General features: G+C 42.1%; 1 protein-coding gene across 1 annotated transcript in view; it reads right to left on the reverse strand.

Moving 5' to 3' along the window:
- Window positions 1-23509, reverse strand: part of FAM114A1 (family with sequence similarity 114 member A1) — a 64197-nt gene that overhangs the window by 33805 nt on the left and 6883 nt on the right. Inside the window, exons 2-3 of the mRNA XM_050947731.1 lie at window positions 19276-19622; window positions 17365-17452 (exon numbers count right to left, since the gene is read on the reverse strand). Coding sequence (XP_050803688.1) covers window positions 17365-17452; window positions 19276-19614 — 427 coding nt within the window. The 5' untranslated portion in view covers window positions 19615-19622. The remainder of the gene's footprint in view (window positions 1-17364; window positions 17453-19275; window positions 19623-23509) is intronic.

A 23509-nucleotide genomic window follows, 5' to 3' on the forward strand; every position in this document is an offset into this window, starting at 1 on the left:
AACTCCACACTGTGAAACAGCACACTTGAGAGATCATATGCAAGAACAGCAGAGTTTCTGGGGGAAAACACAAAGTTCCAAAGTACAGAAATCTCTTACAGAACAGACCTGCAGATTGTGCTGACTATGTGAAATAACTGATTTACTATTTTATAGTTTAGTCTACATGGGACTCTTGCATTTTACACTGAAACAATGAGACTTGGCAGCTTAGAATTTTTATTCATCACAACAAAATGGCTGAAGTGATCTTTGCCTCTTTTTTTCTGTCTCACAAACTGTAGTTGTATGTCAAACTCATAGACTCATAGATTCATAGACTCTAGGACTGGAAGGGACCTCGAGAGGTCATCGAGTCCAGTCCCCTGCCCTCATGGCAGGACCAAATACTGTCTAGACCATCCCTAATAGACATTTATCTAACCTACTCTTAAATATCTCCAGAGATGGAGATTCCACAACTTCCCTAGGCAATCTATTCCAGTGTTTAACTACCCTGACAGTTAGGAACTTTTTCCTAATGTCCAACCTAAATCTCCCTTGCTGCAGTTTAAGCCCATTGCTTCTTGTTCTATCATTGGAGGCTAAGGTGAACAAGTTTTCTCCCTCCTCCTGATGACACCCTTTTAGATAGCTGAAAACTGCTATCATGTCCCCTCTCAGTCTTCTCTTTTCCAAACTAAACAAACCCAATTGTTTCAGCCTTCCTTCATAGGTCATGTTCTCAAGACCTTTAATCATTCTTGTTGCTCTTCTCTGGACCCTCTCCAATTTCTCCACATCTTTCTTGAAATGCGGTGCCCAGAACTGGACACAATACTCCAGTTGAGGCCTAACTAGCGCAGAGTAAAGCGGAAGAATGACTTCTCGTGTCTTGTTTACAACACACCTGTTAATGCATCCCAGAATCATGTTTGCTTTTTTTGCAACAGTATCACACTGTTGACTCATATTAAGCTTGTGGTCCACTATGACCCCTAGATCTCTTTCTGCCATACTCCTTCCTAGACAGTCTCTTCCCATTCTGTATGTGTGAAACTGATTGTTCCTTCCTAGGTGGAGCACTTTGCATTTATCTTTATTGAACTTCATCCTGTTTACCTCAGACCAAACTGTGCATGGCTGGTTAGGTTACCAGCAATGAAACTGTGAGTCAACAGAGTTATTTCAGATTGGAATTCTACTTTATCTTTCCCTAGCCTGCTGTGCATTTTAATTGGTTCAGTGAAAATATTATTAGCATTAGTAAATTCATGATTCATTATTTTTATTGACCAACTTTCTGGGACTTGTTTAACTAATTGTTAATTTGTGCCTGTAATCTAATATAGCTAGATACTCTATATTGCATTCCTTAGTATTTCTATTATTTATATTTTTACAAAAGAGAAGTCCAAAAGAAATGTCAATTACTCTTTTTTCTACTGAGTCATAAAATTGTATTCACCTTCTTTTGAGATCGTGACAAAATATTGCAGACAAATCAACATATACACAGCTACCTTGATATAACGTCACCCAATATAACACGAATTTGGATATAATGCGGTAAAGCAGTGCTCCAGGGGGGCAGGGCTGCGCACTCCGGTGGATCAAAGTAAGTTCAATATAACACGGTTTCACCTATAATGCGGTAAGATTTTTTGGCTCCCAAGGACTGCGTTATATTGAGGTAGAGGTGTAATTTTAAAAGATATTAATTGCACATAGGAAGGGTGTACAGGGGTTTTTTTTGGTTTATTTTCCAGTTTCCTTACATAAAAATGATGTTTTGTTTTTCTTATATTCTGAAATGCTGGCCTGAAAAATATGCTTATGGCTTTTCAGCTATGCTTACATCTTCAAGAAAATGAGCATGCATATATTTGTTGCTGTATTGATATTTACATTACAAGAATTCTGCATTTGCAGAACTGTACCTCTAGCTTTCATGCACCGCAGAACTGTGAGCCAAAAATTCAGGGAAACTGGATGTGGTTTTGCTGAACTAAGCTCTGAGCTAAGCACCTCTGACTATAACACAAGAAGCCGATTAGCTCAGAGTAGCGCAGCTGGGGCATGTCATCATTGTTGAGGATGTACATGAATGAGGAAAAGCACAAATATTGTGGAAATACAAATTGTTTTAGAGCGTGAGCGTGACAGACATTCAAATGAAAAATTATTTGTTACTTTAACAACATGGAAATGGGAGGGCTCTCCATGGTTCTGTGTTTTAGAGATGAAGACTTATTGATTTTGTTTTACAAAGTGGTGTCATATTTACGCAGATATTACAAATACAGTATCTTCTGACAAAATTAGTGACTCTTTTCTGTCCACCCTCTCTCCATCTGTTTCCTAATTAAATGTGTGGCTTTGGGTACGTCTACACTACGGGATTATTCCGATTTTACATAAACCGGTTTTGTAAAACAGATTGTGTAAAGTCGAGTGCACACGGCCACACTAAGCACATTAATTCGGTGGTGTGCGTCCATGGTCCAAGGCTAGCGTCGATTTCTGGAGTGTTGCACTATGGGTAGCTATTCTGTAGCTATCCCATAGTTCCCGCAGTCTCCCCCGCCCCTTGGAATTCTGGGTTGAGATCCCAGTGCCTGATGGGGCAAAAATCATTGTTGCGTGTCGTTCTGGGTAAATGTCGTCAGTCATTCCTTCCTCCGGGAAAACAATGGCAGACAATCATTTCGCGCCATTTTTCCCTGGATTGCCCTGGCAGACGCCATGGCATGGCAACCATGGAGCCCGTTCAGCTTTTTTTTACTGTCACCGTATGTGTACTGGTTGCCGCAGACAGAGGCGTTACTGCAGCGCTACACAGCAGCATTCGTTTGCTTTTGCATGATAGCAGAGACGGTTATCAGTCGTTCTGTACCGTCTGCTGCCATTGTAAATTGGCAGTAAGATGACGGTTATCTGTCGTTCTGTACTGTCTACTGCTATCATGGGTGCCCCTGGCTGGTAACCGTCCTCATCATAGCAACTGGGAGCTGAGCTCCATCAGCCCCCTCCCTTTCCTGTGTAAAGAAAAGATTCTGTACTGCCTGGACTATCATAGCAGCGGGATACTGGGCTCCTCTCCCCCGCACCGCTTAATGTCCTACCTGGACTGTCATAAAATGAGGGGAAGGCAGCCTCCCGCTGCTATCTCACTAACAAGCCACTGTTTCTTATTCCTGCGTTCTTTATAACTTCATGACACAAATGGAGGGGACACTGCCACGGTAGCCCAGGAAGGTTGGGGGAGGAGGGAAACAACGGGTGGGGTTGTTGCAGGTGAATGGCATGCAGCTCATCATTTTTGCGGGATCTGACACGGAGCAGCTGTGCTCTCTGATACACTGGTTCTCTAGTACACTTGCCCCATGTTCTAGCAGGACTGACTCTATTTTTAGAAACCATAAAGGAGGGATTGACTCGGGGAGTCATTCCCAGTTTTGTCTTTGCACCCCCGGCCGACCTCCATGGGTGCAAAGGCAAAACTGGGAATGACTCCCCGAGTCAATCCCTCCTTTATGGTTTCTAAAAATAGAGTCAGTCCTGCCTAGAACATGGGGCAAGTGTACTAGAGAACCAGTGTATCAGAGAGCACAGCTGCTCCGTGTCAGATCCCGCAAAAATGATGAGCTGCATGCCATTCACCTGCAACAACCCCACTCGTTGCTTCCGTCCTCCCCCAACCTTCCTGGGCTACCGTGGCAGTGCCCGCCCCCCCATTTGTGTCATGAAGTTATAAAGAACGCAGGAATAAGAAACAGTGACTTGTTAGTGAGATAGCAGCGGGAGGCTGCCTCCCCCTCATTTTATGACAGTCCAGGTAGGATATTAAGCTGTGTGGAGGAGAGGAGCCCAGCATCCCGCTGCTATGATAGTCCAGGCAGTACAGAATCTTTTCTTTACACAGGAAAGGGAGGGGGCTGATGGAGCTCAGCCCGCAGTTGCTATGATGAGGACGGTTACCAGCCGTTCTGTACCATCTACTGGGAATGGCCAGGAATCATTCCTACTTTTACCCAGGCGCCCCCAGCCAGCCTCTCCTGAGGCCAGCCAGGAGCACTCATGGGCTGATGGTGACGACGGATAGCAGTCATATTGTACCGTCTGCCACTGGGGAGAGGAGCGGATACTGCTCTTCACTGCTGCAGCATCGCGTCTACCACCAGCATTCAGTAGACGCAGCGTGACATTGAAAAAAGTCAAGAAACGATTTCTTTCCCTTTTCTTTCACGTGGTGGGGGGAGGGAGTAAATTGACAAGCTATACCCTGAACCACGCCGGACAATGTGTTTGAACCTACAGGCACTGGGAGCTCAGCCAAGAATGCAAATAGTTTTCAGAGACTGCTGTGGACTGTGGGATAGCTGGAGTCCTCAGTACCCCGTCCCTCCCTCCATGAGCATCCATTTGATTCTTTGGCTTTCTGTAACGCTTGTCACGCAGCACTCTGTAGCCTGGAGATTTTTTCAAACGCTTTGGCATTTTGTCTTCTGTAACAGAGCTCTGATAGAACAGATTTGTCTCCCCATACAGCGATCAGAGCCAGTATCTCCCGTACGGTCCATGCTGGAGCTCTTTTTGGATTTGGGACTGCATGGCCACCCGTGCTGATCAGAGCTCCACGCTGGGCAAACAGGAAATGTAATTCAAAAGTTCACGGGGCTTTTCCTGTTTACCTGACCACTGCATCCGAGTTCAGATTGCTGTCCAGAGCGGTCACAATGGTGCACTGTGGGATACCGCCCGGAGGCCAATACCGTTGATTTGCGGCCACACTAACCCTAATCTGATATGGTAATACCGATATCGTTGGGGAGGAGTACAGAAATCGATTTAAAGAGCCCTTTATATCGATATAAAGGGCCTCGTAGTGTGGATGGGTGCGCCGTTAAATTGGTTTAAAGCTGCTAAAATCGGTTTAAACGCGTAGTGTAGACCAGGCCTTTGTCTCCACTTCCTTCATCTAACTGTCTCAAAGATAGAGGAGTGTCTCTTGGGTGAGAGGAGCATCTTTCAGAATTCCTGTCATTTTGGAGAAACACTCTGCTTGGGGTAGTTTTTCTTGTTTTGTTTTTTGGTTGGTTGATTTGTTTGTTACAAAGTTATAGGGTTTTGATTAGCAAGGGAAGGTGTTTGTGTAGAATGTTGTCACTGTCATTCTTGCTACGGTGGAAAGGCTTTTTCAAAGAGGAAGGTTTTGCAACATATCCTAAAGATGGTCAGCCCTGCATTTGACTGATCACCTCTGGAAATTTGTACCAAAGTCAGATCCCCTAAATCAAGAACACTTTGTCCTCAGCTCTGACACTTCATCCCTGGCTTTGTGATCTTCATGGTCCCAGAGATGGAGTGCTTAATTTTTGCTAGGGCTTGCCAGGGCTGAGCTCTGACACTTCTGGGCCTGGCAGTTCAGAACTCAGGCACCTCTGGGCTTGCTGTGTCAATTATGAATATAAAAAAATTGCTTGAGCCCCAGCCCCTCTTTCATTGCAAATTAAGCATTGCAGAGGAGTGCAACTGTTGCAGACATCCATATGTTGAATTTTCATCGTTACGACAGCTGGAGCATGATCCATTTAATGTGTCAAAGATTAGGCCCAAGGCCTAAAACTGGCATCTGAAATTGGCTGGGAGCCAGCAGAGGGAGCTGAGCATGGCTTGGTGTGCTCATGGCAACCTCAACCATAGAAGAAGACAGCATATGCAGAACAGTGCTGCCCCCTGGTTCATATCTAGAAATACATGGCATCACAACATGCTCATCCTCAGCAATGCTACTGGTTCCTCATGGATTTTATAGTCCAGGTCAAAACTGCCCTCTGTGTTTTTAAAACTCTTCAAGGACACATACCTGGGCTCGATTCTGATCACAGTTACACCATTATGTAAATCAAGAGTAAGTCCATTTAAAACAGTGAGATCAGATTCAGACCCCACGTATGTCCTTATTCCAAAAGACATTTATATGTATATGTTTTTATAACACAGCAACAAAATGACATATTAAATTCAATGTTGATAAATGCAAAGTAATACACATTGGAAAACATAATGCCAACTACACATGTAAAATGATAGGGTCTAAATTAGCTGTTACCACTCAAGAAAGAGATCTTGGAGTCATTGTGGATAGTTCTCTGAAAACAACTATTCAGTGTGCAGCAGCAGTCAAAAAAAGCTAACAGAATGCTGAGAATCATTAGGAAAGGGATAGATAATAAAACAGAAAATATCATATTGCCTCTCTGGTACGCCCACATCTTGAATATTGCGTGCAGATCTGGTCACTCCATCTCAAAAAAGACACACTGAAATTGGAAAAGGTAAAGAAAAGGGCAGCAAAAATTATTGAGGTCTGGAACAGCTTCCATATGAGGAGAGATTAATAAGACTGGGACTTTTCAGCTTAGAAAAGAGAAGACTGAGAGGGGATATGGAAGAGCTCTATAAAATCATGACTGGTGTGAAGAAAGTAAATAAGGAAGTGTTGTTTCCTCCTTCTCATAACACAAGAACTACAGTCACCAAATGAAATTAATAGGCAGCAGGTTTAAAACAAACAAAAGGAATTATTTCTTCACACAATTCTTTGCTAAAGGATGTTGTGAAAGCCAAGCCTATAACAGGGTTAAAAAAAAGAACTGGATAAGTTCATGGAGGATAGGTCCATCAGTGGCTATTAGTAAAACCAAGCTCTGAAGTATCCTTAACCATTAGCGTAGCTAGGGGGGAGCGGGCAAGCGGCCGTTCCCCCACCAAGTACAAGTGGCGCCTTTTTAATTTTACTCACTCGGGAGCAAAAAAAAAATAAAAGGCAGCACTTTTACTGACGGGGCGGTGCTCTGGGTCTTCGGTGGCACTTTAGTGGCGAGATCTTTATTCCCTTTGGTGTCTTTGCGCACAGACTGGCTAACCTAGTAAGGAGGGCTTTAAACTAGGTTCGACGGGGACAGGTGAGCAAACCCCACAGGTAAGTGGGGAACAAGACCTGGGAGATGGGTTGGAAACAGGAGGGAGCACGGGCTATAATGGCAGAGAGAAAGGAGGGTCAGGGCAAAGCTGGGAGGCAAGATCAAACCAGTATCTTAGATGCCTATATACAAATGCAAGAAGTATGGGTAATAAGCAGGAAGAACTGGAAGTGCTAATAAATAAATACAACTATGACATTGTTGGCATTACTGAAACTTGGTGGGATAATACACACGACCGGAATGTTGGTGTGGATGGGTATAGTTTGCTCAGGAAGGATAGACAGGGGAAAAAGGGAGGAGGTGTTGCCTTATATATTAAAAATGTACACACTTGGACTGAGGTGGAGAAGGACATAGGAGATGGAAGTGTTAAGAGTCTCTGGGTTAGGCTAAAAGGGGTAAAAAGCACGGGTGATGTTGTGCTGGGAGTCTACTACAAGCCTCTAATCAGGTGGAAGAGGTGGATGAGGCTTTTTTCAAACAACTAACAAAATCATCCAAAGCCCAAGATTTGGTGGTGATGGGGGACTTCAACTATCCAGATATATGTTGGGAAAATAACACCGCGGGGCACAGACTATCCAATAAGTTCCTGGACTGCATTGCAGACAACTTTTTATTTCAGAAAGTTGAAAAAGCTACTAGGCGGGAAGCTGTTCTAGACTTGATTTTAACAAATAGGGAGGAACTTGTTGAGAATTTGAAAGTAGAAGGAAGCTTGGGTGAAAGTGATCATGAAATCATAGAGTTTGCAATTCTAAGGAAGGGCAGAAGGGAGTACAGCAAAATAGAGACAATGGATTTCAGGAAGGCGGATTTTGGTAAGCTCAGAGAGCTGGTAGGTAAGGTCCCATGGGAATCAAGACTGAGGGGAAAAACAACTGAGGAGAGTTGGCAGTTTTTCAAAGGGACGCTATTAAGGGCCCAAAAGCAAGCTATTCCGATGGTTAGGAAAGATAGAAAATGTGGCAAAAGACCACCTTGGCTTAACCATGAGATCTTGCGTGACCTACAAAATAAAAAGGCGTCATATAAAAAATGGAAACTAGGTCAGATTACAAAGGACGAATATAGGCAAATAATACAGGAATGCAGAGGCAAGATTAGAAAGGCAAAGGCACAAAATGAGCTCAAACTAGCTATGGGAATAAAGGGAAAGAAGAAGACTTTTTATCAATACATTAGAAGTAAGAGGAAGACCAAGGACAGGGTAGGCCCACTGCTCAGTGAGGAGGGGGAAACAGTAACGGGAGACTTGGAAATGGCAGAGATGCTTAATGACTTCTTTGTTTTGGTCTTCACTGAGAAGTCTGAAGGAATGTCTAATATAGTGAATGCTTATGGGAAGAGGGTAGGTTTAGAAGATAAAATCAAAAAAGAGCAAGTAAAAATGACTTAGAAAAGTTAGATGCCTGCAAGTCACCAGGGTCTGATGAAATGCATCCTAGAATACTCAAGGAGTTAATAGAGGAGGTATCTGAGCCTCTAGCCATTATCTTTGGGAAATCATGGGAGACGGGGGAGATTCCAGAAGACTGGAAGGGGGCAAATATAGTGCCCATCTATAAAAAGGGAAATAAAAACAACCCAGGAAACTACAGACCAGTTAGTTTAACTTCTGTGCCAGGGAAGATAATGGAGCAAGTAATTAAAGAAATCATCTGCAAACACTTGGAAGGTGGTAAGGTGATAGGGAATAGCCAGCATGGATTTGTAAAGAACAAATTGTGTCAAACTAATCTGATAGCATTCTTTGATAGGATAACGAGCCTTGTGGATAAGGGAGAAGCGGTGGATGTGATATACTTAGACCTTAGTAAGGCATTTGATACAGTCTCGCATGATATTCTTATAGATAAACTAGGAAAGTACAATTTAGATGGGGCTACTATAAGGTGGGTGCATAACTGGCTGAATAATCGTACTCAGAGATTAGTTATTAATGGCTCCCAATCCTGCTGGAAAGGTATAACAAGTGGGGTACCGCAGAGGTCTGTTTTGGGACTGGCTCTGTTCAATATCTTTCTATGCCAACATAGATGTTGGCATAGAAAGTACGCTTATTAAGTTTGCAGACGATACCAAACTGGGAGGGATTGCAACTGCTTTGGAGGGCAGGGTCAAAATTCAAAATGATCTGGACAAATTGGAGAAATGGTCTGAGGTAAACAGGATGAAGTTCAATAAAGATAAATGCAAAGTGCTCCACTTAGGAAGGAACAATCAGTTTCACACATACAGAATGGGAAGAGACTGTCTAGGAAGGAGCATGGCAGAAAGAGATCTAGGGGTCATAGTGGACCACAAGCTTAATATGAGTCAACAGTGTGATACTGTTGCAAAAAAAGCAAACGTGATTCTGGGATGCATTAACAGGTGTGTTGTAAACAAGACACGAGAAGTCATTCTTCCGCTTTACTCTGCGCTAGTTAGGCCTCAACTGGAGTATTGTGTCCAGTTCTGGGCACCGCATTTCAAGAAAGATGTGGAGAAATTGGAGAGGGTCCAGAGAAGAGCAACAAGAATGATTAAAGGTCTTGAGAACATGACCTATGAAGGAAGGCTGAAACAATTGGGTTTGTTTAGTTTGGAAAAGAGAAGACTGAGAGGGGACATGATAGCAGTTTTCAGCTATCTAAAAGGGTGTCATCAGGAGGAGGGAGAAAACTTGTTCACCTTAGCTTCCAATGATAGAACAAGAAGCAATGGGCTTAAACTGCAGCAAAGGAGATTTAGGTTGGACATTAGGAAAAAGTTCCTAACTGTCAGGGTAGTTAAACACTGGAATAGATTGCCTAGGGAAGTTGTGGAATCTCCATCTCTGGAGATATTTAAGAGTAGGTTAGATAAATGTCTATTAGGGATGGTCTAGACAGTATTTGGTCCTGCCATGAGGGCAGGGGACTGGACTCGATGACCTCTCGAGGTCCCTTCCAGTCCTAGAGTCTATGAGTCTTCAGCGGCACTGAAGCTTCATCCCCGAAATGCCGCTGAGGACCTGAGGAGCGAGCAAAGGTCCCGCCGCCGAAGACCCAGAGCGCTTCCCCGTCAGTAAAAGCGCTACAGATGGTGGAACCTTTTTTTTTTTTTCCACTCCCCCTCTGCCCTCCACCTGGCTACACCACTGTCCCTAGCCTCTGTTTGCCAGAAGTTGGGAATGGGTGACTGGGGATGGATCACTTGATGATTACCTGTTCTGTTCGTTCCCTCTGAAGCACCTGGCTTTGGCCACACTGTCAGAAGACAGGATATTGGGCTAGATGGACCACTGGTCTGACTCAGTAAGGCTGTTCTTATGTTCTTAATTGACATGAAGGGCTGTAAACTGTATCATTGATTCTCAATCTTTTCTATACCATGACTCCATGTTACAAGAGTAAAAATATTTCAAGCACCATGTAGCCACAAAGAAAGGGAAGATGGCTGCAACTCCCTGAAATCTGTTCAGGACTACCAGGTTGCGAAGCATGAACTTTATTAAATGTCCTTATAATGTAAGAACTGTAAAAAATGTGTTATTTTTATGGCAGCTAAATCATCTGTGTGTTATTTCCAAAGCAATTTTTAACATCCATGTTATTTCAGTCTTAAACACATCATGCCTAATCAGCTCTAATTTATGTAACGAAAAAGATATTTTCTGAAGAGATTGTCTTTTTTATGACCACACAAAGTATGAGCATAACATCCAGCCTTCACAGTTGATGTTATTCCTTATTCTGCAACAAGAGAATAATGTATTTAGGGAAAGGAACAGCTTTTCACAGCATCTCAATGTTTCAGTTTCATATCATTTCAGGCATTTCCACTTCTGTTCAACACATAATTAAATTTAAGCTATGTAACACTGATTACTACACATACCTATGAACCACTCATGCATACAGTGACATCAGCAAGCTACATTTCATTTTCTCATACCGAATGAAGAAAGACATCAGCAGCACAAAGAAAAGCTTTACGTTGGTTGATATTTTGTGTACTGTTAAGCAGGATTAAGAACTGGAAGAGGAATACACACATGCACAAAATAATCAAGATAGCAGAATACTGAATATGAACAATGTGTAAAGAGACAAATTATGCAGCTCTCTAATATCAATTAATTGATAATTCAAGTTAAATAGTGGCAGAATAGAAACCCAAATATTTTTTCACTGTATTATGGCATATTAATGGATGTGTATGTTTAAACATGGGCATCTGATTTTTACAATGTGGTGTGTTGTGCACATATGCGACAAATTAGGGAATAGGCTTTGATAGGATATGAAGCCAGACCAACATAATAAGTGAAACAAATATATAACTTATGTAATGCACTAATATAAAGCAATACAACATTTGGATGCACTATTGTCGATTCATTAAAAACATGACCATTTCAGAGAAGGGAGGAAAGGGCAAAGAAAATGGATATATTTGTGACACAATGCAATGTTATGCTGTTCACGCCAAAGTGGGACTGATTCTCTTCTCAGTCACTTCAATAGAGCTACTCTTGACTTATGCTGGTGCCAGCAAGAAGAGACTCAGACCCAGCATGCTTTAAAAAAAAAATCTTCTTACCTCATTAAATGGCAACCTACTTCATTCTTTCTCCCATTTCTCCATCTCAAACATTTAATTACTGTGACATCTAGTGTCAAATACTGACCATGGTTCAGGTTGTAAGTGTTACCAATCAAAAGGCATTATGAAAGCTTTTTGTTTAGCATTGTGTCACCAACAACAATGCCAGTGGGGATGCTGAGAAGAGGGGGAGCCCAACAAGACCAGATAAATGTCAAGGTTACTTTCGAGATGAAGGACATTTTCTTAAAAAAACAATTGTTTGTATATGTCGAAATAATTAGGTAGAGAAAGAAGATTGAATCCACAAAGAAACTGCTGCTAGAAACCAACAACAATGCTACTGTAAAAATGCCATACTGTAATAATGCTAATCTGTTTGGAAGTGCTAAATCAGGGCTTGAAGGATAATGAACATCCATTTCAGTTATGCTTGAGAAGAGCTGTTAGCCTTTTAAAATGTTAACTGGTCAATCACAACTGTGCAACCGTTTCAGCTACTTTTACAAAGAACAATTTATAACAAATAAAGCAAAGGACAGTAAACATTTGTCATGCTTGACTGGGAACAGCAAGCCTGTTACAGAAATGAGATTACTAAGAAACAGCAAAGTCCAAATCTAAGATGTTGCTGCTAGTTTTAGTATGAGAAAAGTGGCTCTGTTTGTAGCACTTGCTACATTAAGGGAATGAGTAACATTCAAGTGCATTGCATCATGTGATGTCTGTTTTCTATTATATTGGAACAGATGAAAGAGGAAGGGTGGGATGAATTACTCAGCTACTCAAAAGAATATTTTTAAGGAGAATAATAAATATTCAATAAAAGGAAGATACATTGCAAAGATTCCCCACTGATAGCATAAGAAGCTTTGCACCATTTCCTCTCTATATAGGAATTATAATACTGCTCAGATCTGTGGTCCATCTAGTCCAATATCCTGTCTCTGACAGTGGACAGCAATAAATACTTTAGAGTTGGGAGGAAAAATTCCTATAATGGACGATTAAGAAATAGCCTGTCTGTAGGAGGAATTTCTTCCTAACCTCAAGTAAGCAAAGCCTCACTTATGCCTGGAAGCATGGGGGCTTATATCTCATATAACAATGTTTCAATTTTATCTAGGTAACTGTGAGTAGTCATCCATAAAAATGTCTAATCCTTTTCTAAACCCTTGGATACGAAGCTCTTGGCTCCAATTATATCTGGTGGCAGTGAGTTTGACAGGTCAATTATGTGTTTAAACAAAGTATTTCCTTTTACTAGTTTTAAATGTGCTTACTTTCAATTTCATTGAATGTCCCCTTGTTCTTCTACTATGAGAAAAAGTAACTATGAGGGTAAGTATAAAATCATAGGCTTAGAAGGAACTGCGAGGGACATATAGACTAACCTCCTAATATAATCATCTAATGGTATGATATTTTCTATACCATGAATTGTTTTATATACTTCTATCATATCCCTCACACTCATCTTCTCTCTAAACAATGGCATTCTTTTTAATGTCTCTTCATACCATACATCATGTCTCTTTTTTAGTACTGAAGGGCCACATTTTACCATCACATAAAGGTGTCTCTCTTAATTACCTAGCTGAGAAATGTGCATGTGCAACTGAGGACAGCATTCTGTTTTGCATGTTAAATGCTGCTCTCAGTTATATGTCTGTTACATGCCAGTTATTTCCAATATATAACTAAGGATTGGATTTGGCCCTACTTAGATAATTTCAGCATACAATTCAGAGACAGCAATACATAAGAACATCAGAAAGGCTAGAGGTCATCAAGTCCCAGTTGCCTTTCATACACAAAGAGGGAGATATTTTTAATTAGATATATTTATCACACACATAAAAAAATCCTATGTTACAAGAACATTATTAGAGTTGCAAAAACAAGCACACTTAACATTAGGAAATACTAGAATACACGTTGCCTGTGTAGCCTTATTTGAGCACCCTAGGAAATTTGATTATGATACTGTCTTCATTATATGCTATTTTTTCCAAAGGATCCCTGCCCCATTCAGTGCACGGGATGGATGGTGCTCTCTTAAGGATCAGTTATTCAATATTTTGTTTTCTCCTCATTCTTCAAAGTGTGGCCTCATGTCTTACTTACTGTACACTATTCATACTGTGCTCTGAAGACATATTTATTAATTTCCTAATGGGCTTTTCTGTAGTTCTCTTTACTATAGAATTTGAGTACTTTATTAATATTATCAATTTATTTATTTTCACAACACCCTGTAAGATTAGGTCCTGGTATTATCCCCGTTTTATAGATGGGGAACTGTGGCACAAAGAGATTAAGGTCAAAAGTATCTACTAGTTTTGTGTATCCAATCTGAGATGCCCAACACTTGATTTTTCAGAATACAGAGCATTGTATTGCACTTTATATATTCAAAGCACTGTTCCCAGTTCTTCAGCTGCAGTGGTGAGGGCTCAGCACTTCTGCAAATCAGACCCCAGGGTCTCAAGTTGAGCACCCAGAAAATTAGAAAATACAATTAGTGACCACATGTGAATTGTTCGGTTTAACATTACACAGGAACTCTGAGGCAGAGGGAGGATTAGAATCCGATTCTCCAGGGCAGCATTCAACTAATCACAGAGCTGGCTCCAGGCACCAGCGTAGCAAGCTGGTGCTTGGGGCAGCCCATGGAAGGGAGCGGCACGTCAGGGTCTTCGGCATTAATTCGGTGGCGGGTCCCTTAGTCCCTCTCGGAGGGAAGGACCAGCTGCTGAATTGATGCCGAAGAATGAAGTGGTGCGGTGGATTGCAGCCTTCCCCGCCGCCCTCGCCGCTTGGGACGGCAAAAAACCTGGAGCCAGCCCTGCTTAAGCATGAGACTATTCTTTCTCTTGCAAATCCTCTGCCTCATTCACTACACACATTCAGCTTCAGAAATAAATGAAGCAGGGATCCTACAGACAATAGCCTCCTTCACTAACAACCCTGATTCATCCCTAGGGTAGGTCCATTCTGTGCACTGAAAGAGGCAGGGGTCCTGTGGAAAAAATAGTACGTGATCTTGTAATTAAAGATGGTATCATAATGCATACACACAAAGGAGATGAACTGAGTTGCAGTAGTGATAAGATTTATATCCACTGTAGGAGAACCATTAGACAATAACCTGATCACATAGTGGAGTAAATACAGTAACTCTTCACTTAACATGCTAGTTATGTTCTTGAAAAATGCAACTTTAAGCTAAATAATTTTAAGCGAATCCAATTTCCCCATAAGAATTAATGTAAAGGGGGGGAAGGTTAAGTTCCAGGGAAATGTTTTCTGACAGACAGAAGACATTATATACCTATATAGTATAAGTTTTAAATAATTTTTAAGAATTTAATACTGTTCTCACGAATGATGATTGTGAAGCTTGGTTGAGGCAGGGGCATAGCAGGGTTGGGACGCGGGGGCTTGCCCTGTTCTGCCCACCAGACATTCCAGCTGGGGAGCAGGGTCAGGGCGTGGGGCTTGCCCCATTCCACCTGCCTGGGGCTCCTGCCAGGGACCGGGGTGAGGCGCAGGGGCTTGCCCTGTTCCGCCCACCCGGGGCTCTTGCCGGGGAGCGGCCACAGGGGCTTGTCCTGTTCTGCCTGCCCAGGGCTCCTGCTGGGGAGCAGTGTGGAGGCATAGGGGCTTGCCCGTTCCCCAGCTGGAATGCCGGACAGGTGGAGCAGAGCAATCCCCCATGCCTCAACCCCGCTCCTGGGCAGGAGTCCCGTGCAGGCAGAGTAGGGGGAGCCAAACAATGTTATAAGGGAACATTGTAGGACTTTATGTTCTCTAATAGGTCAGCAACCGAATAGTAAAACAACGTTAACCAGAAAGATGTTAAGTGAGGAGTTACTGTATTTCATTTAGTAAAAAGACATTGATAAAGATGCATGCTAGCCATTATATCATCAAATACAGAAACTTTCTGAGCACTGTGTGAAAATACAGATATAATAATAGTAAGCAAGTTGGGTAATTGAAATAAGAAGACTATTGCATGACACATCTCACTTGCTTGGAAGAATGTTTTGTATTTCAGTACTCACAGCTCTCCTGCATATTTCTTGGTTATATTAAGAGATTCATAGAGTACGAAAAGAAGGGATCATTGTGAACATCTAGTCTGACCTCCTGTTTAACCCAGGCCATAGAACTTCCCCCAAAGAAATTCCTAGAGCAGATCCTTTATTTAAAAATAGTCAGTGATGGAGTATCCACTAAGACTCTTAAAAAATTGTTCCGATGCTTCATTACTCTCACTGTCAAAAATGTATACCTTATTTCCTGTCTGAATTTGTCTAGCTGCAACTTCCAGCAGTGGGATCATTTTATACCTTTCTTGTTAGATTGAAGAGTCGACTGTTACATATTTGTTTCCCCATGCAAGAAACTACCTATTAGAGGATTACAGTCAGAGGTCGGCAGTACTTATATGAAAGACTTTGCACATGTGTTATTTGTAACAGCAATGCTATTATATGTATATAAAAGTATAAACCTGAGAATGCTGCATTTCCTTTCTGTTCAAAGCATATACATTTTTGTTTTAATCTAACATGACTAGAATAATAGAACATCATAGAATCATAGAATATCAGGGTTGGAAGGGACCTCAGGAGGTCATCTAGTCCACCCCCCTGCTCAAAGCAGGACCAATTCCCAACTAAATCATCCCAATCAGGGCTTTGTCAAGCCTGACCTTAAAAACCTCTAAGGAAGGAGATTCCACCACCTCCCTAGGTAACCCATTCCAGTGCTTCACCACTCTCCGAGTGAAAAAGTTTTTCCTAATATCCAACCTAAACCTCCCCCACTAAACTCACTGCATCCATTTCTGAAATTCCTTGAAATGCCTATTAGTTATAATCTAAATAATCATAACATATACAAAGGCCCTGCTCGTGCCATGAGCTTGCTATTACATAAAAAATTCTCAGTGTTTAATGCCTATTACTTTACACAGCTTATATTTTATTCACTTTATCAAACCTACATTAATTCAAGGAATGATAGTACATTTGGATGTTAGTAGAGCCCACTCCCAAAAATCCAGGATTTAAATGGTGATTTGTGTGCATATAATCAAATGAAAATACTGTGATTTCTAAGTTAAGACTCTATGGTCAGCATGGGTAAAAGGTGACTTTTTAACCCTTCACTGTTTGTGAAAGATGCCAGCCAGACTGCCTAAAGAGAATGAAGAATATGAATGGGCAACAGCAGTGAAAGTTTCTCTAACACTGTCCTCTCAATTTGCCTCAACTCTGATACCATCCTGAAGAGTGGGAAGGTTAATTCAGTCTTCAAACCTACTCAGTTCTTAGCATCTCTTTTAAGACTTCTAGTAAGGATGAAAATTAGACTGGTGTCTTTGTAATATGGCTAGCTGAAACTACAAATTCATGTCACATAAGAAATTGATAATGTAACATATTTTGGTCACTAGCGACCTAGGTTGGATTTGAAGTTTGAAGAGATATTAGAAGTTAAAAGAGGCTTACAATTAAAAAAAAAGATTCAGGATCTCCTAATGCTCTCTGAAACCCAATGGGTAGTTTATTGGACCTTGGACTTTCCATGAAAGCCAAAATGATTTACAAGAAGAAAATCCCTCTTTCTTCTACATTACAAAGGTCATGATAGCCCAGTAATTTTGTCATTCAAATCAGGATAAGATTGCTTATAAATCTTACAAGTGTAAGCAACTACTTTGACATTGTTGCTTTTAAGAGCATTAAAACTCTGATTTAAAAGTACTTTCCAGTGATGCCACAACCTTCAATGGTCGAACACTTACCAACTGTGGCAGAGGCTGTTGACAGCAGAGATTTGCCCCATGATCCCCAAGCTCCCCATCCACTTCCTTTAGGAGAGGAGTCCAAATCCTACAGAAGAAAATATTAAGTCCACTGTCAGAAATGTATGTTACCCAAAGACAGGGAGGAAAAATAACCAACATTAGAAAACAGAATCCAGCATGTAATAAATGACGACACCAGGCAGAAAATACAATATAATTACGTTTGTGATTCAACAGTAATGCCATCAGGGAATCTGTGGGAAGATAAACCCAAGAGAAGATACCGGCTTATATGCAGTGGTGATGTTGCAGTGTTGCACTATTTTACTTACTGTCCATTGAATTGCACTTTAAATTGAGGTTTCTGATGAAAGTTTACACTTCTGTGGCAGGCGTGGAGAAGAGAATAGCTATGGTATGCAGTCCTACATTCCCTTTCTCAAGAAAATAATTTGTAGTAGCTAAGATTATCATATTAGACTATTTTCAGTATTTCACATTTTAATAAGGCTAAGAAACTAATAGCCTTGTTAGAACCTCTATACTACTTCTTTGAAACCTAGGTTCAATATGCACTGGACCTTTGGCCAGGAAAACAGGTTCATTAGAAAAGGTACGTCTTATGTGCTTGAACTTCTTCACTGATTTTCAAAGGGGCAGAGTAAATAACCTCTTTCCTCCAGTCCTTAGCCTACAATTCCTTGTTTATAATTGATCAGACATCCTCTTAGTTTACAATATAACATGAAGAAGCTGCAGAGTGTGTTCTGATTGGACATGGATTCTATTCTGCTGACATGAAAAAGTAAAGTAAACAAGTTTTGCTTTTACGGATATAGCAAACACTATATCCACAAGCAATAGCAATATTGCTACTAAAGTAAGCAGTTCTGTGCACTCAGCTGAAGTAGAAAAGAACCCTCAACAGCCAAAGATACTTTAATTTCAGATGTCTCACTGTTTTATTTGGCTAATTAACTATAATTTTCAAAGTAGTGGGTAATAATAATATAAATAAATATATAGTAATAATAACTGAAACATTTCAAGATTTTGTAAATGAGCTCTATGGAACATACAATAGAAATGCCATCTGATAATGGTTAAACAGATGGTGAATTGTGGCTATGACTACCAATTAGCTAAGAATGGCAAATACAGCTAGTTTAGGAAAACATCCTCTTGCTTTTGAGCTCGTGTTTGTCCATCTGTCATGTCTTATCTTTAAAGGGCCCTATTCAGCAAAGCATTTAAAACGTGCTTAAGTCTCACTGAACTCAATGGGATTAAGCACATACCTAAATGCTTTGCTGTATAGGGTTAGATTTAGGCTGTCATCTCTTCGGGGAAGGGACTGTCATTATTGTATGTTTGTACAGTTCTACAATGTGGCCCAAATCTGATTAAGGCCTCCAGGTGCTATCACAATGTAAATTTGAAAACAAACGCATTCCTAGGACATTGTATAGGTTGCAAAGTCAAGAACTCAGAAATAAGGAAGCACCAATTTATAATTGCATACGTGATCCAATTCTGCCCACTTTTTGGTCCATCCTGTGCACTGAATGAACCAGGGTGTGGGAGAAATTAAAGATTATCATAGTGCATATGCCCAGGGAGGTCAAATTAATGTTACATGGGCAAATCTGACTTTTCCTAACTTTGGAGTGCTTCACTGCAACCTAAACAGTATTATTTTAATACAATATTTTTGGTATGATTTCCTAGGTTTTTGTAAAAAATTGCCCAAGATTATTTCATAGGAAGATGCTAGGGCAATGAATATATTATTTTTACAGCATCCTGTCCTTCGCACAAAGTGGGGAAACATGTTCATGATTCTGTCGTACAGAAAGCTAATCACCATCAAGGAAAGATGTTTTGGAAGAAAGTGGCAAGATTACTTACTGGACTGCTTTGTTCATTTGGTGTCATTTCTGACGCAGGTTCAGGATCCAGGCTCACAGACTCACTGCAGTCAGTACATATGTTTTCAGTCACTTCTCCACTGGAAGGCTGATTTGCAATTACTTCTGCAGTCAAAGGATTTTCACTGATAATCATGTCCCCTTTGTGTCCATTACTAGTATTATGAGAAACTTGTCTCTGTTCATCTTGGGAAGACCCATGCAAGATCCCAGCTGTTTCACTGTGTTCTGCTGCATCATTAGCCAACACATCACTGCTGAGCATTGCCATTACTTCAGGTTTTCCTTCAGTGGGTATTGCATCACTTGAGTCAGACATTTTTATTTCTGTTTAAAAAAAGCAAAGAAATTAGTATATTTATATTAGCTAATCAATGTAATTTCAAATCCTATAAACTCTTAAATGACACAAAGGCACTGAAATAGATAGCCTTCCTCGCCATCCAACTGCAGATACTAAGCATGCTAATAAGGACATAGAAGACTACAGAAATCTGTGTTGTAAATGTGCAGTGTTTCATCTATAGAAATCATCAGAGTTCATCTGTGAAGGCTAGTTATAGCCCTTGATCTTGGAGGAACTCCCATTAATGTCAATGAGAGACGAAGGCAGAGATCAAGGAGAGGACATATAGTCCATGTAACGAACACTTGATTGCTTAATATAAAGAAATCTTGCAGACTTAAAACCCTATATAGCCTTGTCCTAGTCTTTTTCCTTTTCCTCACATTATAGACTAATAGACTCTAAGGCCAGATGGACCATCATGATCATCTAGTTTGACCTCCCGCACATTGCCAGCCACAAAACTTCACCCACACACTCCTGTAGTAGGTCCATAGCCTCTGGCTGAGTTACTGAAATTCTGTTTGCTTATTTAGCATTGGCTTCCGCTAGGTCCCTCCCATTATCTCACCAATGAAAGTGCAAGAAGAGCAGCCCCACTGTAACTCTTACCATCTGGAACAATGGCCTGGTCTACACTACGCGTTTATACCGAATTTAGCAACGTTAAACCGATTTAACCTTGACCCGTCCACACAACGAGGCCCTTTATATCCATATAAAGGGCTCTTTAAACCAGTTTCTGTACTCCTCCCCGACGAGAGGAGTAGTGCTGAAATCGGTATTACCATATTGGATTAGGGTTAGTGTGGCCGCAAATCGACGGTTTTGGCTTCCGGGCGGTATCCCACAGTGCACCACTGTGACCGCTCTGGACAGCAATCTGAACTCGGATGCACTGACCAGGTAGACAGGAAAAGCCCCGCGAACTTTTGAATTGCATTTCCTGTTTGCCCAGCCTGGAGAGCTTACCATGCTGGTGACCACGCAGAGCTCATCAGCACACGTAACAATGCAGTCTCCTGAGAATCGAAAAAGAGCTCCAACATGAACCGCACAGGAGGTACTGGATCTGATCGCTATATGGGGAGAGGATTCTGTGCTAACAGAACTCCGTTCCAAAAGACGAAATGAAAAAACGTTTGAAAAAATTTCCAAGGCCATGATGGAGAAAGGCCACACCAGGGACTCAGTGCAGTGCAGAGTGAAAGTTAAGGAGCTCAGACAAGCCTACCAGAAAACCAAAGAAGCAAATGGAAGGTCCGGGGCAGGGCCAAAAACATGCCACTTCTACGCTGAGCTGCATGCAATTCTAGGAGGGTCCACCACCACTACCCCACCCTTGTCCTTGGATTCCATGGTGGGGTTGGTAATCTCAGCCATGGCTGAGGATTCTGCGGACGGGGCAGATGAGGAGGAGGAAGAAGAGAATGAGCTTGCAGAGAGCACACAGCACTCTGTTCTCCCCAACAGCCCGGAGCTTTTTCTCACCCAGACGGAATTACCCTCCCAGCACTCCCAAGCCACTAGCCCAGACAATGAAGCCATGGAAGTGACCTCTGGTGAGTGTACCTTTGTAAATATAAAACATGGTTTAAAAGCAAGCATTTTTTAATGATTGATTTGCCCTGAGGACTTGGGATGCATTCGTGGCCAGTACAGTTATTGGAAAAGTTTGTTAACATGTCTGGGGATGGAGCGGAAATCCTCCAGGGACATCTCCATGAAGCTCTCCTGGAGGTATCCAAAAGCCTTTGCAGAAGGTTTCTGAGCAAGGCAGCCTTATTCCGTCCACCGTGGTAGGACACTTGACCACGCCATGCATGTAGCAAGTAATCTGGTATCATTGCATGACAAAGCCTAGCTACGTACGGTCCCGGTGATTGCTGGCATTCAAGCAACATCCGTTCTTTATCTCGCTGTGTTATCCTCAGGAGAGTGATATCATTCATGATAACCTAGTTGAAATTCAGGAATTTAATTATGGGGACAGACATGGCCATTCCTACTGGGCTGTTTGCCTGTTGCTTAAAAGAAATTCTTCCTTGCAGATAGCCAAACAGCGGGGGGTGGGAGGGGGATTGGCACTGAGCTTTTTCGCGTTTGGCTAGCAGTGATCTTCCATGATACCAGCCATGCGGTGGGGGGAGGGGTAAAGCAATCATCCCAGAGAATTGGATGGGGGGGTGGTTTCTGCTGCTGCATGTTAACAGGAAAGAAGCAGCACTGAATGGGATTTGCCTGGTATTAGGAAAAGGAGGGCACTGTGTATATGAAGGCTGCAGAAGCCGAAAGACAATGGCTTACCATGGATGCATGCAAGCTGAATTCTGCTGCCTGGACCTGCGTCTGTGAGATCTCTAACACCAGAGTGGCAGGCACTCAATATTAAGATGCAAAATGAGACCTTGTAGTGAAATCACATGTGCTATGTAAAGTGAATAGTGTTGTTCACCGTGAAAGAGCATTGTTCTGTAAAATGTATCTTTTTAAATACTTCTCCCCCTTTTTTCCCTCCCTCATGCAGCTGCAAATTTTTTAAGCCTCCCTACTCCATCCCGAAGGCTATCTCAGATAAGGCGGCGGAAAAAAAAGACGCGAGACGAAATGTTCTCAGAAATCATGGAAGTGACCCGCAATGAAAGAGCTCATCTGAATGAGTGGAAGGACGTGGTAGCAAATTACAGGAAAGATGCCAGTGAACGTGAGGACAGGAGGGACCAATTTGAGGACAGGAGGAACGCTCGAGATGAGAGGTAGTGGCAGGAAGATCAGAGCTGTAGGCAGGAAGATCAGCGATGGCGAGATGCAACGCTGGGGCTGCTGCGTGATCAAACTGACATCCTCCGACGTCTGGTGGAGCTTCAGGAACAGCAGCAGGGTCACAGAGTGCCACTGCAGCCCCTGTGTAACCACCTTCACCCCTCACCATGTTCCATATCTTCCTCACCCAGACGTGTAAGAATGCGTGGGGGAAGGCTTCGTGCACCCGCCCACTCCACCCCCGTGGACAGCACAACCAAAAGGCTGTCATTACTTTGAAATTTTTTTAGTGGCATTTTCCTTCCCTCCTATCCTCCTCCCAAACCACACCAGGGCTACCTTGTCAGTTCTCTCTATCTTTTTATAATGAATTAATAAAGAATACATGATTTTAAATGATAGTGAGTTTATTTCCTTAGAAAGCAAGCTGTAAACAAAGCGGGAAGGTGGGTTGCTTACAGGGAATGAGTCAATCAAGGGGGTAGGGTTCATCAAAGGGAAACAAACACAGCAGTCAGACCGTACCCTGGCCCGTGATGAAACTCGTTTACAAAGCTTCTCTGATGCGCACCACTTCCTGGTGTGCTCTTCTAATCGCCCTTGTGTCTGGCTGCGCATAATCAGCGGCCAGGTGATTTGCCTCAGCCTCCCACACCGCCATAAAGGTCTCCCCTTTACTCTCACAGAGATTGTGGAGCACACAGCAAGCAGTAATAACAATGGGGACATTGGTTTGGCTGAGGTCTGAGAGAGTCAGTAATGTGCGCCAGTGCGCCTTTAAACGGCCAAATGCACATTCTACCACCATTCTGCACTTGCTCAGCCTGTAGTTGAACAACTCTTGACTATAGTCCAGGCTGCCTGTGTATGGCTTCATGAGACATGGCATCAAGGGCTAGGCTGGGTCCCCCAGGATAACTACAGGCATTTCAACATTCCCAACTGTTATTTTCTGGTCTGGGAAGTAATTCCCTTGCTGCAGCCGTTTAAACAGAGTAGGGTTCCTGAAGACGCGAGCGTCATGAACCCTTCCCGGCTATCCCACGTGGATGTTGGTGAAATGTCCCTTGTGATCCACCAGTGCTTGCAGCACCATGGAAAAGTA

Source organism: Gopherus flavomarginatus, chromosome 3, assembly GCF_025201925.1.
Source record: "Gopherus flavomarginatus isolate rGopFla2 chromosome 3, rGopFla2.mat.asm, whole genome shotgun sequence".
Classification (NCBI taxonomy): Eukaryota; Metazoa; Chordata; order Testudines; family Testudinidae; genus Gopherus; species Gopherus flavomarginatus.